The sequence below is a fragment of the Ostrea edulis genome, chromosome 5 (genome assembly GCF_947568905.1).
Source record: "Ostrea edulis chromosome 5, xbOstEdul1.1, whole genome shotgun sequence".
In the NCBI taxonomy this organism is placed as follows: domain Eukaryota; kingdom Metazoa; phylum Mollusca; class Bivalvia; order Ostreida; family Ostreidae; genus Ostrea; species Ostrea edulis.
In genome coordinates this window covers 51,608,568-51,625,886 of record NC_079168.1, presented here as the reverse complement: position 1 = coordinate 51,625,886, position 17,319 = coordinate 51,608,568, and the positions used below count along the sequence as shown (strand labels likewise).

The following is a 17,319-nucleotide window of genomic DNA, read 5'->3' as shown; positions in this document are numbered from 1 at the left end:
TTGTAGGTTCGAGTCTAGCAGTGGGGTTGGTTGGGTTGGGGTTGGGGGGTAACTTTCTTCTAAAAATGCATTTTTTCACCAAATACCGTATATACTCACCTACAAGTCAGTTGTATAGTTTTTAGGTTATTTTGGAGGGAATTGCCATTGACCCATTTATAAGTCGGTCTAACTTTTTTTCAAGAATCGGTTGACAATTTCAAATCAATACTCTGTTTTTACTTGTGTTTTAAATTATATTTTGAGAAATGCGCCGATATTTGATATTTGTTTCTCGACAAATCAATTCCATATCAATACTCTTATGTATTTGTCTGTGTTCCAATAATATTTTGGGATATGACATCGATATTTCATTTTTTATTCTCAACAAATTAAACAGTTACTATTTTGTTTATTTCGTCCATGTTTTTGTTGTTTAAAAAATACTAGGCTATACATTACGCCATCCAGAAAAATACTAATCTTCCTAGGACACTCCTACAAGTCGGGCATAGAGTTTTGGACCAAGATTTAACTCCAAAAAATCCGACTTATAGGAGAGTATATACGGTAAGGTAAACTTGAAATTTTTATTATTACAAAATATCATTGATCATATTCTCTACTTTCCATCCAAAGTCACATTTCAATTTTTACATAACTGCAGATCTGTAGCTTTCTGGGAAAATATTGGGACAGACCAGAGAGCTACAGATCCACTCCTTGTAAAAACCTGCAATTTATGGCATAAAAAAAATCTGCGCACGTTTGAGACCTTATATCACTAAATTCTTTCACTGCCGTCTCAAAAATTAACCTTTTCCCACTATATTTGTGTCCAAACTTACCTTCAAATATTTATTAATGTCCCATGCGACCCGAAAACTCACAGCGTCAAATTAATTTATTTCTTGATGTAGCCTTGTTAGGTAGCCAGTCTAATCTAACCCCATTCACTATTTGAAACAGCCATATTTGCATGAACTGATATCTCCACAAATATTTTCAGTTAAATATTTTGGATGAAATTATCTAAAAAAAGAAATTAATTAGGCCTGAATATTGAACTAAATTCACGACTTTAATTAGTGTGGTCCCCCCATCCCCGCCACTCTGTTTTTACACTTCTCTGTTGAAATGGAATGTGAGGGACCAGACTAGGCTTTAATGATATTTTTAATGCTCAAGAGCGTATAAAATTTACGTCTAGAGAAATAACAAATTTATATTAATAATTCGTGTTTATGATAAATGAAGACCAAATACATACCTCATATCAGATAATATGAGTAGATATAAATATCAGTGGGGTTCGATTTGACTGGCTACCTAACATGGATACGTCAACAAACAATTATTTGAAGCTGGGAGTTTTCAGATCGGATGGGGCTTATGTATGTTTGGACACAAATATAGTGGGAAAAGGGGTAAGGAATTTTTTCATATTAAAGTTTTGAGATGGTAATCTAAGAACGATATAAGGCCTCAACCATGCTCAGATTTTTCTGCACTGTAAATTGCAGGTTTTTCATATGGGGTGGATCTGTAGCTCTCTGATCTGAACCAACATTTTCTCAGAGAGCTAGATGTGCAGCTACATTCAACTATGAACAATGTGATGTTCTGGTAAATACATGTACTGTAAAATGTGGAATGGTGAAATTTGGTATTACCATGTCCTTATACTATCTGTGAAGGAGGTATTGTAATTTTGGTACGATAAAAAAAATGGAGATTATTCAACTTCTTGGTAAAATTTACAAAGCTCTGTCACAACTCCATCAAATTTCATGGACCTTTAAGCATGCTCGAGATACTCAAATTCCAAAACAGCATTTTGTACTGCTTAATTAATGGGTAAATGCAACTGGTTGTCAGAAGAAGGGAAGAGGAGGGGAGGGAAAGGGGTTAAAATTTTTTAAATCATTTACGGAATTGAGGCTTGCTCATAATCATTGCCCAAAACCCGACTCCTATTTTCAAGCAGATTATTTGGAAGTCAATTTATGTACAGCTTTGGTCAACTTCCCGTTTCTTTGCATGATTTCTGAAAAACACTGACCATCAAAGTGATCAGCTAGATTGTTTAGTCAGAAATATGGTGACAAAGAGAATGTCAGGCTGGATGAAATGTATGCAAATGACGAACTTTGCTACATGGCATAATATATGTATAGCGAAAACACATTTATCCATTGTCCTTATGATCAGATGGTCACGGACTGATCAGAGTTTTTGTATAGTGAGGTAAAATGATTGAAAAAGCAAACTAACGAACAGATTTTTGGTTAGAGTAACAGGGTAAGGCCAGTTGAAACAAAAAGAGCATTAGATGATATCACTAGAGTGATTTGAATATGATCATTAATTTAGTGGATAGTTTTCAAAATGATAATTTTGTGGTAATATACACAGATTAAGGAGAAAATAAACATTAGTAATGACAAGTTACAAACACTCTGACCTTGTGCCACAGGGCATGAAGACTAGGCACTGGTGATGATTATTGCCTTGTGTTAGTTTACACATCATTAGGCCATCTTACATGGATAAACCCCCCAAGTTCTTCACTTTATGACAGAGAGACCATAATCAGCTCAAACAGCAAAGATAAACAACCAGCAGTAAATAGGACTGTTCAAGTCACTTAATGATTTGATGATCTTCAGATCAAAGAGTGAGGGGCATAAAACAACAATTGACCTTGTGATTTTATTTTTGTATTTATCTGGCCATCTTTACTGGTTTCATCATTTTGACACTTTTAGCCATTACTTTATTAAATGCATTCTCAGTTACATGCATATCACACACCAACCAAGAACTTAGATCCATGCTTTAAAATTGTACATGCATGTCAGCTTTCAGATAAATTGTGAAAAAAGTCATGGGTAAAAAACTGTTATCTAATCAGGATATAAATCTCATAGCTCAGGTGTGTGTTATTGGCCCATCTGACAGGTACAAATATTGATGTGTAAGCAGACCCCATTACATTTTGACTAGGCCCTGAATGTGTATGAATGGTCAGTCTGATGCCAAGGGCCCTGGCTTGTTCATCATTCCAGTTATTTATATGTGCTGTCTTATAAGTGAAAGGTGACATTTTTTACAGCATCAGATTATAAACTAGTTAACCTGTGCGCCTTAGACCTGTGCAGCGGGTTTTCTTGTATTGATTTTTAGCGTTCTTTTCACTGGGAAAAAAAGTATTCCACGTGGAACATAAGTTGTGTACTTGTGCTGTGCAGATTTTCAGTTTTGGCATTTGGATTTTATAACAGAAAAACAGGTAATAGATTTTAACTAAATGCAGGTGTCTTGGTTGCCAACAAACTTTTAATCATAGAAAGAAAATCTGAAATTTTAGAAATTGAATAGCAAGAGAATACAATAGAGAAACAAGCTGGGAGGTTTTCAAGTGTGAATGTTTCAGTATCATATTCAACATGTACATCTCTGTTACAATCCTCAGGAAAACTGTTTTAACAACTCTAGAAAGTTAATGTGATCTGCAGATATGTAATGATTTTATCAAATTCTCAATGCATGTGTGCCTGTTGAAAGTTGGGGTCACACAACAAAGATCCTATATGTAAAGATAAAGCTTATCGTGGGAAATATTGATCCGAATGATAAAATGTTTGGGGGGATTAAGCAAACATGAGATGGGTGGGGTGACTAAGGAACGCTCATAATAGTTATTTTGCATACACCTTTTTGTATGAGGAGTATTTCTTTTTTTTATGAATTTTGGTTGGTCTTTCTTTGTATTATATACTTATTGATGGACCAAGAGCTCAGAGAAAACAAAAAGCATGGAAATGTATGAAACATATTATTTTACACCCTCAATTCTTCTGTAGGGTTTGTAGGATATTTAAGAACTAGATGCAAGTTTTCGGTTCAGAGAACTTTTGTTTTCTTTGTATTTTTTACTGACATGTGTCTTTTGGTTAACAAAATATTTACACCATTGATTAAATGTGAAAACAAATCCTAATACAGTATATGTTTTCTGAAAGAAGTCCATGCTCAGTGTATGAAGTATGTAAATTCATACATCTGTTCAAACAAAATCCTGTCAATATTATTTGATTGAATGGTAATGTAATAGTCCATATTTACTATCTGCTGTTGCCATCTGGGTATATTTTTATAAGGGGAATGTATGGGGTAACAAGAAATTGTAGAATCTGTTAAAGGGTTTCATTTATCTATCAGGTATTCGAAACATGACAGCATTTGTCAATTTATACGAAGCATTCTGATAATCAAACTTCATTACATAATATGATAGGATTACTATTTGATATTGACAGTAGCAAATTGGAAGATTTATGAAGATTTGTAAATAACAGAATTATGACACAATGATTGTCAGAAGCTGATGACGTCAGTTAATTTGCTCCAACCTCTGCCTGTGTCACATATATTCACAATAGAAAGAAAAGTCCAATATCACATGATAGATCTGTATTGAATAAGTTGTTAGAGGAGCTAACAAAGAAATATGTCATAATTAGAATTACAGCCATTCCCTTGAGAGTTATACTAGGTGTTCAAGAGGATTTATCACATGGATTTAAGAAGGCATACATTTTGACCAGTTTATTAACAGCAAAGAACATTAACACCTGTGATAAAGTGTGACAGATTCTTTCTCAGACAGTCCATTGATTTTAGTTGATATTGACGCGTGGCCTGTAAGAGGGTGAGTTGCGGAGGCTGTTACTGTAATTGTGACAGACTGAGACATGGGATGCTGCTTGATGTTCCACCTGTGTCTTTGTCTTCCATTGTGTGAATATTCACATCATCAAAGAGACTATGGAATAGCTTTTTTTAGCCTCAATGTCATTAAGCTAGAATCACTAATTGTCTTCCTTTGTCTGATTTGGCTCGATCAATATTGTGGGTTTTTTTTCAATGGAAAACCCAAGTGTTGCAAATGCTGTTGAAAACTGAAGTATTGATAGTTCGTAAAGTAGGGTTGAATATTTGGATCATCAGGTTAATAGTATGAAAAACATACTGAGTTTCTTATGCATGGCTTAAAGATCCAAGGGGAGGGGGTGTTTTTGGTTGGTCTCCCTTTCTCTCTTTGTCACATTATAAGCAATTTTAAATTTGGTAACATATTTTGAAGTATGCAAGGTGGAGACTTCATACTTGAATACTGAAAGATCAAAGTCAGAGCTGTCTGATAGATGAAAGTTCAAGGTCATTCATAAATGTGAAGAATTCAAATATGTCCATGCTCAGGGATATTGTGTTCCACACACAATGTTACAAAATTGAAATAGTTGCTGATTTAAAAAAAAAGTTGAGATAATGATTGATGATGAAATTCAGGAAAATTTTACTATACATAAGTCACAGAGATAAAGAAGTGTTTGTTTACCCTTTCTGATGAACCTATCTGACAGGTTGTGTAGTGACATGGTTTTCTCATTGGAACATTCAACACCTCCAGTGTTTGTTTATCATTGTTATGTATTAGGAAACCTTGTCAGCTGATGCATTTCATGGAGAAGATGTACTGTTTTCCAAAAATTGGGTCATGATGATCTTGTTTTGAAATTTATGTGAAATATATCTTACACATTGTAATACAGCTATAAGGATAATAAGACCTTTTCATTTGATGATGAGTAGAGGGTTTCAGTGAAAAGATAGGTGTGTCAGAAGTCATGATTACATCTGAATTCATAATGAAATTTTGTTTTTATTCGCTCATCTTTTGACAGACTGTATTATGGTATCGTATAAAAATTCCAGAGAGAAGCCATGCCACAATGGCCTCATCTTTGCTAGCCAAGGGTTTTTGGTCCACTCGACTCTAGCTAGGGAAGATGCAGTTACCTATTTTGGGGTTGTGCCACACCTCCCCCACCCACTAAGATGCATCAGCTGACCTGGTTTAATAGTCCTAGGCCTCACAATGTGAAAGATATGATCTGGACACAAAAAACCAATAGATGGATGTGGCTCTACATACTCACATATCTTGCATATTGAGGCTTAGGACCATCAAAACGTCAGTTGTTGCATTTAGGGGGAAGGTGTGTTGTAATCCAAAAGCAGGCCACTATGGCCTCATTTTTGTAATTTTGGCTGTACACACCCTGGATCATATTACACTCTAAGAGTGTGCTGATGGATCTTGGAGTATACAACATAATACATCATGTAGTACCAGACGGTTGTATCATGTACCCTAGTAATGCACTTTATTTTTTCATGCAGTGGGAGAAATATTTATTTTCATTGATGCTAGAACCTTCTTCATGTTATAATGAGAACCTACTACAGCCAACTAGCAATACTTTTATATCGTTTCATACACATATAGGTATTTCTATGTTTATAGTTTTATCATATGTTTTCTGTATTTCTTTTTTTTTTTAAAGCTGCATATACAAGGAACATATTAGCCTGGGCTCTATATATATATAGTATATGAGAGCCTTCATATTGAATTTGGGAGTTAAAGTACAGAAGTTACTGCTATTTGTAAAGCATTGCTTCAAAGCTATGTTTCTTCTCGGACAAAATGTTAAAATATTTGCCCTTGCAGTGCTCCATGAGTAATTTGAATGCAGTGTTCTTCAAACTAATAGTATGTGCAAAAGTTTATACCCATTTCATTTTAATTGTAGATACTGCAGAAGGATATCGAGTCCAAGAATTGTAACATTAGTGCTGTTCTTCGCTTGAGTGAACTTCTTCACAATGACCTTCAGGATTCACTCAAGCATCAAGTTTACCCTTTGCAGCAGTTGGCACTTAATCTGCAGCAGAGATGGCATGAGATATGGCTTTCATCTGTAGAAGTGCAATGCAGGCTAGAAAATGCCCTGAAAGGAGGCAAAAAGGTGGGCATTGAGGGGAGATAACTCATGGATATTTTTTTTGTACCTCTTATTCACAGTAATCAAATTTACTATGAAAAAAAGGCCAATAACTCATATCTTGAGAGGTTTTTAAATTATTTCTTCTATTTGTTTGTTGGAAACTTTCTGTTCTTTTTTAAGACAGTTTTTAGCTACAGTTTTAAAAATTGATCCATGTAGGCCCTATGGATATTAAACTTTTTATTTCAATAGAACAGTTTTAATGACTAAGATTGTGGCAATTCTGTAATTTTATTTTTCCATCACATGTCTGATGAGACAGATGTCTGTTCAGGCAAAGGATGAGTTAGGCCATCAGTGAAAAAATGGTTTATATGACTTCAGGGAAAATCAATTGAGTGTTTAAATTGCTGTAGTAGTAATAATTGTGACAAAGTTTTAGATGAGGATTGAGTGTAATGGAAAAATAGGTAGGAGGTAAAAGAAGTAAGATCCATTGTTCAACTTTCACTTTATAGATTGATATTCCTCATTTAAAAGCTTTGTGTACATGGTCTTTGAAACTTGCTAACTTTGATAAGTACATATTAATCTTCTTGACAAAGAATGCTTTTGCTGTAATGGGGCAGTGTGTGCTGTGTCTAATTGGCTTAGGTATTGTTCAGACATTCAAATCAGAAAGTATATAAAGTACTCTGTTCAGTCTCTGAAAACAAGAAAATTCAAATTCACTGACTGAAGTAATGGGTGGTGGTTTTTACAGCTTGCTTGAAAATTACAGAATTAGCAACTGATGGAATAAAAAGCTTGTCCAAATTTTAAAACTTGTTCACATTAAAACAGAAAAGTCTGTGTGTCTCCATAGATAAAAGAAATAATCTTTAGTGTAGATCTATACTTAATCAGTGTTTGAATCCTTTGATTGCACACCACACATCAATCAGTCCTCCAACTGGAAAGGGAGAATAAAAGGGAAAAATCCTATTATGTAATTCAAATTTGATGAGCTGTACAGGTAATCTTGCATGGTTTCCATGACAACACAATCCAGTTGATTATCTGGTACATGCTATGCTTTGTTCGGCAGTTATCTGAAGAGTTAACTAAACAGTGTGCAACATGTTCCCAGTTATTTTAGGGACATTGACTTGTAATTGATATTAGGTTCTTGCATTATGTAATTTTTGCATTATAGATTTATTTGTATTTGAGTACCAGTTGTTCAATGTCCCTTTTCCGTAAATTTTATATGCTGAATGTCACGTACTACAGACCAAGAGCACGTTGTTGGACTGAGTGTCCCTCCATGTATTCTGGAGAGTTTATCTGATTAATTAATTGTTTGAACAAATACAACATGCAACTACAGGCGAAAGTAGTCACTGAAATTCACACACCCTTTGGTACCAAGAAAAATTTAGGTAACAGGAAAATTTTCATCACCAATGGTTTTGATGCAAGGTCACCCAGACTGACATAAATTGGAAATTCAAACTGTTTGAAAATAGGAACATCAAAGAAGTTGCATAACTTTTATTGGTATTCCTGTCTATGAATTGATCAGGATACCTTGTAGTAAGAACACCAAATTACTTTTGTTGGTGAACTTAGTAAATATGTTTGACAAGTCTTTGTCAAGTACCATATAATTTAGAGTAACCAGGTGTGATGAAAGGTAGTGTATTCATGGAAGTCATCAGAAGTAAATGTTGACAATGGATATTTAGGAAGAGCAAACACAGGGCAATGGGTGTTCAGTGTGTCATTAATGAACTGTGGCAACAATATTCATAAAAACACCATTGATTCACTAATGATTTCAAGGGTACTGTATCCATTTTCAAATGGTTTTTAGTCTTGGCAAAGCAACTAATTCAAAATCATGAACCATATGTTTACCTCCAATAAAAAATTGTTTTTTCAATTTTCAGAATGATTTTTCACCAAATACCTATCTAAGTGGCTGGATACCTTCTCACTTTGCGTCAGAGAATGACCCAGAAGGGCTGAACCTTGGTTCAGACGACAGTTTCCAGTCTCTTCTGCCACGACAGGCAGACCTGGTAGAATCTCCACCTTATGATTGTTCCCTGTCCAGTGACAACAGTGGAAAGGACAGTGCAGTGGTCAGTGAAGTGGAGATTAAGATGTCTTCAGAGTGCAGTGACTCTGACCTAGAGATGCTAAGGAGGTCGCATCAAAAGTCAGAGACTAGAGACATCGGATACAGCAGTGGAGCTTCAGTATCTCCTTTTGCAGTTGGTCAGACCAGCACAGAATCAGACTGCGATGATATCAAAAGACTCATTGATAATGTGGAGAATCTAGTGGGCGAGAAACAGAAATCTCCACCAAGGCAGAGGAAATCTGAGAGCCCAAAGAAAAAGAAGGGCCCGATCAGTTCCTGTGATGCCAGCAGTGAGGATAGTGATGCCTCGCTTGAGGAATTCTCAACAGCCTCTGATGATGCAGAAGGGCTTTATGATAGTGTTTTGGGAGGGTTAGAGTACAATTCTGATGCTTCTCTTTCCAATAATCTCCCAAAATTATATAACACTGCCAAACTTCGGCAGAATGGAAAGAAAAAGAAGGATCGACCATGGAGTGCGATCCAGATCAAAGAGTCTGATGATGACTCTGTGACCTTTTCAAGGTCTGATACAGCAATGGAACAGCTCAGGGATGCTTTGGACACCCCCACAGGGAAGAGTGAGATAGGGAGAAGTACCCTGCCACGAGCTGGAGCCAAGAGAAAGCTGTATGAAGCTGATGCTGCTTACACTTCAGAGCCTGGAAGCTCAGGTACGTGTAAAGAAAATGGGCATTATAAAAACTATTTTCTGAGGTAAGAGTAATTTGAATGATAATAAATAACAGTCGTCAAATCTTAAATTGTTTGTTGTACAGGATCTGAAGATTATGCGACTGCCCACAGTGAATTTGTTATGTCAGAAGATGAAGAAAACATAGCAAGCACAGCCTCATTCTCTGAACCCACCTGGGATAATTACCACCAGGTTAGCAGTCAATTGAAAATTTCATTTTGAATCAAATGATTATCCTTTTTAAGGACACTGTAGCATACACAATGCTTCTTACACTCGTTCTAGGTGTACACATCGTTAGGAGAAGAAGAAGAGGAGCCAGCGACATGGAGAAACCTGGAGGAAGACTTTGAGTTTGATGAGGAAATTCCTCAATACTCTGCCATGTTGTCTGCTGCCTCTGAAAAGAGGAAGACACCTAGACCCAAATTGGTAGGCAATGAATCCAAGAAAACTCATGTAAAAAGCTTCTTCACCATTCAGTGATGTGGTTGGATAAATATAATGAATGAAACATGATATTATTTTCTGTGTTTATAGGTCAGTCAGGGCAGTCGACCAGGGTATGATAGTGATTCAGATTTGGAGGACCTGAATTGTTTCCTAGAGGACTCCATTAGTCAACTGAAGATTGCAGATCATTATCTGAAAAAGAAAACCAAGGACTTCATGGGAACAGGAGTGGAGATTAACACAAATAAATATGTATGTATGTCAGAACAGTAAAACTGTTATAGTTAAATCAATTCCTGTACAAGCCTGACGGAGAAGTGCTTTTAGAAAACCCAATAAAATCATAGGATGCGAGTTCTTCCACCAGAATTGGCCTTACGTAGTGACAGAGAGCAGATAGTCAGAAATAGCAAATATTGATCAGATATAGAAATCCACAGAGCTCTGTGTGAGCAGTTTGTATGTCATCTTAATCCTATGGGGCAATATGTTAACAAGTTTTACAAGGATAGATTTGCATGACTTGAAACATGACCTGATTATGTGTTGATGATCTTTTGATTTAGTTCTAAATCTGATTTCTTCTATGACAGAATGAAATCATTGCCACTTGTCAGACCAATGTTGCCTGTCTGCAGAATGTACTACAGCATCTCAATGATGAATTCACTGAGGAAGAAATAGACAATATGAAAGGTAGCCTTCTGTCGAAAGTCTTCTCAGCAGTTTGTTTGACACCCTGACAAGATTCTTCAATCTCAACAGAAGATACTAAAATAGTGAATTTACAATATCTTGTGCAGTATACTTTACATTAAAGTCAATCATCAAAGTATTAGACAAGTCAGATACAGCAATTTTGTTACTTGTTTCCTTTGTTTCTATGTTAAGTGCTAGTAAATTCATGTACATCTTTTTAATGCCATATTCATGTCTCAAGTCTTCATAATTCAAATTTATGTTTACAGACATTCTAGTGCAGTGGGAAAAGCTTCATGCTTTTGCCAAAGAGAGACAACTGGAGTCCACTGAGTTATTGGCAATGAACAGGTGTCTGGAGGAAGTGATGGCTGAACTGTCCAGCTGTGATGAAGGGAACAAGAAGTTCAGCAACCTTAGGGATGTAGAGCATTGCCTGATCAGCACAAAAGTAATCATTTTGATAGGACATTATTCATACAATGCATTAGTAAAAGTTTGAATAGACACATTTATGCACTACTTCATAACTGCCATTCCAATTCATTTCAAATCTGGTATGAAGCATCTTTGGGACATGGTGGACTTAAATTTTAGGACTCCTGCACCCCCAGGGCCATAGGCAAAATCTGCCAAAAATTGACCAAGCTTTATTTTTTTAAAAAAATCACCTCTACTGCCGCACATCAAAGTAAATGCATCATGTATAACAGGAAGGCCTCTACCAAAATGTAAATGTCACAATCCCTGGGGTAGAGGTTCTGACTTCAGGACGGTGCCAAGCTTGGCATATAGTGTTTATGTGTAAAATATTTAAATAGCATATTCTGTAAGGCTATTGATGCTAAATTGAAATGATATGGATATTATTACTTATGTAGACACTAAGAGGGATAATATGAAAATATATGGCTGTAAATTTCATGATCCCAGGGGTAGGGATTTTGGTACCAGTGTGGGGCTAAAATAATCATAGTGATTATTGTCTTTTTCATGGAAAGACTTCTTTAATTTCGTTGATAGCAGATACTGTTTAAAAACTAAATGACTATTTTGGAAAAGCAGCAAGGAATTACCAAAATTATGAATTTCACAACTCCAGAGTTCTGACTCGAAGGCGTCTCCAAAATAGTCATTTAGTGTTGATATAGTACATACAAGTGTATTGATATTATGTAAAGTTGTTCATCAGCACGAACACTTTTTGGAGCATTTGTGTTTGATAAACACATTTTTAGCCGAGTTGCAACGAAGTTGAACTCGGCTATTGGTTTAGTGATGCGGGCGGGCGTCAACAATTGGTTTCCGGATGATAACTCGAAAAGTTTACAATCTAATCAAATGAAACTTTGATATATTTTTGGGTACCAAGTAAGAAAGACCCGTATTAATTTTGGAGAAAAATGGTCAAAGGTCAATGTCACTGACTGCAAAATAGAATGAAAATTCCAACAACAAAAAAATGGTTTTAGGAGGATAACTCGAAATTTTTTAATTTGAATCAAATGAAACTTGGATATATTGTTGGATACCAGCAAAGCAAGGCCCCTATTGATTTTAGAGAAAAAAGGTCAAAGGTCAAGGTCACAGTGACCAAAAATAGATGGAAAACTTCAGACAAATATGGTTTCTGGACAGTAACTCGAAAAGTTTAAAACTGAATCAAATGAAACTTAGTTATATTGTTGGATAGCAGGTTAGGAAGACCTATTGATTTTGGAGAAAAAAGGTCAAGGTCACAGTCCTGAAAAAAGATTGAAAATTTTAGAAATATCTGGATCTCCTTTTAAAAATGTATTCACAAGAATTTATTACATTATATCCAACAATTAGTTCTTCACAATTATAAATATGCCACATCATTCCTGACTTTACAGTGTATCCCATGCAACTCGGCTCATGCACCCCTGGGTGCTCATGCACCATATATTGATTTTTTATACTGCTGCTGAATATTAGAATTTAGCTTAGATATACAGAACAGGAAAGATTTCATAGCCCTTGTGGCCACGTTTATCTAATACTCAGGTGACCGATAAGGCCTGTGGGCCTCTTGTAACTATTCACAGTGACTAAGGATTGCACAGTGATTTCTTAATGATTTGCAGACCAAACTGGAAGGCCTACCCTGTATAGAAAACAAGATGGCAACACTGCAGAAGATGTGCAGTGGGTTGCAGTTAGACCATCCCGCTATCAATTTACTGTCCTTAACTCAACAGGTTAGCCGAGCCAGCAGTCACCTCACCAGAACCAGGGACATGTATGTATTTGCTGTTCACATACTCTGTGTGCAAAATGCATTGACAATTGTATGACAGCATTGATGGTAAAAATTGATAAACAAATGGTCTTGTGTCATTTTCTGATTGAAAGTTGGTCATATGAGTAAACTGTACAAGTTATGAATAAGAATTTTTGCAAAACATTTTCAGAATGTTAAGATTAAATTTCCTTTTCTTTATCAATCTTCTTTTAAAAAAAAAATCTTGTTATTTTCCTAAAGAAACATTTTTTTAAATTTCAAATAGCCTGACAAAGCAATTGTCTGAGTTGGAAACTGCATACCAGATTTGGAGTAAATACAGTGAGGAGAGAAATGCTCTCGAGGAGCTCCTGTCATCAGAGTTTGATATAGACCTCATGATGGCAAATATGCAAAGGGAGGATCCCACACAGTACCTTCATGTAGGTCACTACAGTACTCTGTACTGAACAGTCACTATCATTATCGTCATGTTCATGAAAAGACAATTTTATTTCACTATTATACAATTATTGCTGTTTTTGAGGTCAATACGATGATTTAGCCACCTGAGGAGTACAATATTGTACTTCGAAGGTGGCTAAATCATCGTATTGACCTCAAACACAGCAATAATTGTTTTATTATATGATTAAAAAACCCTTCAAGATTGTTCTTTGCTTTTTAATTGTAAGTTTCAACGACCTATTTTTGGTCCTATGTGGAAAAAATAATTCCTTATGTTCACCTGGAAGGTCACATGTAGGTAAACATAACGTAGTATGATTTCTACATTGTTGGATCTCAGCCAATTAGAGAGCTAGGAATTATTCAATCATATAATAAAGTAGATTATTGGTACTGTAAATTTCACTACCATGAGTGTTTTAAAAAATGCAAAGCTAATCTGTTCATTTATATCATGTACTATTTCAATGCATGTTTTCTACAGTCTGTGAATGAGAATCTTCAGAAATACGAGGAAAAGTGTTGCCACCTGCAGACAATGCGAGGATGTTTAATGCAGTTTGCAGATGAGCAGACTAAAGTGGATATAACCAATGAGACAGCAGATATCCAGGATCGAATGCTTGAGGCCCAGAGACAATACAGGACCTTGTTGTGGTCCATTAACCAGGGATCAATAGCTACACCAGAAATGTAAGAATGCAGACCTATTATTTCAACTTTGACTTCAAGTGAAATCATAAGAAAGTTATAACATGAAAATTACTTTAATGTTACAAATGTATTATAAAGGAATGTATAAAATTTACATGTATGATGACAACAGACTGAATTCCTAATTTTTCATAGGATGAAAAAACAGCAAAGTGACCTTGCATCAAATTCAGCAGCAGCGGGTCAGACTACAACACCGTCCAGGTCATGGTACCGCTCAGGATATGTTAAGGCAGCAGGAGCAATTGTCATGTTTGGTATTGCCTATTTTGTGGACCCTGATGCTATCAAACACTTAGGTGATCTCACAATTACACTTGCACCAGAACTTAGATATGTCAATGGCCCACCACCTATGTAAAGTTTTGTAATTAAATAGGGATATTTTTTATGTACATGTATATTTTGATGATTTTATATATTTTAAAAAATTGATTTAAAAAAAGATTTAAAAACTCTAGAGAAAAATTTTGTAAATATCTTAAAACCTCATTTGTAAAAATTTCAATATTTTAATCTAAAAAATAGAAAAGTATGAATATATATAATCAAGTATTTTAGTATTTGTAGACTAATCAGAATTGGATGTAAATAGCACTAGGGTACTTAAACTTAAATACTTAGAAATGGAAGCCACAGAATGGGCATTAATATCTGATAATATTGACAAAAACCGATCAAATATGGTTCCTTTGATTGAATGAATTTGAAATGAATTTTAGCATTATTTAGACTCTGGTAATGCAGGTGATTCCAAATTGATATTTCACAATCAGTTTTCACACTGGCAGCTATTTATTCACAGTGCCTCAGAAGGAGGGGCTGATGTGCACTTACATTGTCTCATTTGGTTGTAGTTGTCTCTATTACAATTGTACATAGCTTATTTTTCTTGTTCATTAGCATAGTCATTTTTTATGGCAAGTCATAGCAATATAGCTTTTGACATCAGAAATTACTGCAACCCTGATTTGGAGAGCTGCAAGTAAACTGTTGTGACAAGTCTTGTGGTAATTAAGGTACTTAGAAGAAATTGCATTGTGTTTGCATTCTAAGGCATAAAAACTTAACAAGTCAGATATGGATGTATGAAAATGATTCAAGTGGATTATTTCCACAAAGAATGAGCCCACTGTGTGCTGTCCTCAGACCAGAGGTACGTTAAGAACAGGAATATGTAAATGTATGTGCAAATGTGGGATGTTTTTTGTAGTACATGTATCTGATTTTTAACCATTTGCTATACCTTTATAAATGGTACAAAGGAAATGAGTTAGTATCAGGGTACCAGCTACTGAGGATACTCGTGGTCCATTAGGGGGACCAGTCAATAAGATTATAAATTTACCATCAAGTAAGAAATATAATGGTGTACTAGTAGAGAAAGTAATCAAAGAAGTCTCTTGAGTTTAAATCAAGAGTAAGTAAAAGTTCTACCTAAGATCTTATGAAGCAAAATTAAAATGAAATTAGTACATAAGAATGATAGATTTTCAGAAGAGACATTAAAGTGTAATGTATTAAAGTGACAAAGGATTGTTCATGCAGAATGAACATTTTCAGGAAGGTTGGTCTTGACCCCGTTGAATGTTTTCACCCAAGGATGAGTGCGAAGGAGGGGTTAACTGTAAATAGTTTTACACAGACATATCTCGGTGCAAGTGTAATTGTTTCAGATTGATTAGTTCATAGTGTGTCCTAATTGGTGCTCAATTATTGCTTCTTTAAGAACCAATTTCTTTGAATTCTCTCAGCTATTTCAATCTGAGGCAGTTACCACTGGTTAATTTATATTTATGCATATTTATATCATATAATCCAGTGAAATGGAACATGTACATGTATGTATTTCAGATGTGTCGTATCTTTTGGACTGTCTTTCTCATCCACAACAGTGTTGTGAAATTTTTAGATTTTTTGTTTGTTGATTCTTACATGGTTTTGTTTTGATTTCAAGATGTGCAATTTTATTTATTTGTTTAAATTCCCTTTTAGGGTTGATTTTGTTAGACTGCTTGTTAAAAGTTATTTTGAAATTTTCCTTGTACACAATGAGATTATATTATTTTGATTTATCCCTTCCATTACAAATTTGAAAATTAATTAAGCATGGGGGAAAGAGGGAAAAGGAATACAGAAAGTTCATATACATTAAATATATCTTTGCTATTCATAGAATACCTGCCAAAAGTGCCATCCGCTGTCTTAATTACTTAGACCCAGTTGCACAAAAGTTAATCAAATCTAACTGATAGTTAACTTGCCTTGAATTGCATGAACTGGAAGTTAATTCTCATTTAACTTAACTACCTTATGCAAATGGTCCTGGACGAAGATTTCTGGTGTTTTATGTTTGTCTTAGTCTTGAAAAAGTGCTATACGTGTACATGCATTATCTTGGATTTTTTTTCCTAATGGACAATTTTTATTAATTTGGTGAAGTATTTATACCAGTTTCTTTAATGCTCACTTTCAATTTTAAATATTTACTTAATCAAATTGTAATTTTTGGTAAAATTTTACAAAGCATGGATGTCTTGCCTTTTATTACTTATTGTGCATTTGCTTTTACAATATTTCAAAGTTAATTCATCAATATACCTCAGTCATTATAAAATGACACTCTGATAATGTGTTCCCCGTGTTAGACCAAAGTCTAATGTTTTGAAACTGAAAAATATTTTGATAGTCTACAATCATGTAGACTGCATACACCCAGGGTTTAAATCAACATTGCCACTTGTCGGAGCATTAAAGCTACTTTTGTACATAATGTGTAGTCGTCACATCACATAATTAACATCCAATGTATTTTAAATTCATATAGTGTATTTCAAGATCAGTATAACAGCTTTAAATCTAATGAAAACATTTGCTTCATGGAATGCATTTAGTTTTACATCGTGTGTTTTGTTTGTTTTCATTTTCAGTTAAATTTGAGTGGAAATTATATATACAAAATTGAAATATTTGATAGAAAAAAATATGAAAATGAGAAAAATATTTTTGAAGTAAAAATACGGTTGTGGCATTTCTTACAATATTACTTGGATGGAAATAAATGATTATAAACCCA

General features: G+C 34.8%; 1 protein-coding gene across 4 annotated transcripts in view; it reads left to right on the top strand.

Moving 5' to 3' along the window:
- The window catches only part of LOC125652656 (uncharacterized), a 41,314-nt gene extending 23,995 nt beyond the window's left edge, over positions 1-17,319 (top strand). For all 4 annotated transcript variants that reach the window (XM_048882001.2, XM_048882000.2, XM_048882003.2 and 1 more), the window contains exons 6-16: positions 6,645-6,860; positions 8,771-9,641; positions 9,747-9,856; positions 9,950-10,096; positions 10,205-10,369; positions 10,711-10,813; positions 11,086-11,267; positions 12,925-13,079; positions 13,348-13,504; positions 14,014-14,222; positions 14,379-17,319. In XM_048882001.2, coding sequence (XP_048737958.2) covers positions 6,645-6,860; positions 8,771-9,641; positions 9,747-9,856; positions 9,950-10,096; positions 10,205-10,369; positions 10,711-10,813; positions 11,086-11,267; positions 12,925-13,079; positions 13,348-13,504; positions 14,014-14,222; positions 14,379-14,604 — 2,541 coding nt within the window. In that variant the 3' untranslated portion in view covers positions 14,605-17,319. The remainder of the gene's footprint in view (positions 1-6,644; positions 6,861-8,770; positions 9,642-9,746; positions 9,857-9,949; positions 10,097-10,204; positions 10,370-10,710; positions 10,814-11,085; positions 11,268-12,924; positions 13,080-13,347; positions 13,505-14,013; positions 14,223-14,378) is intronic.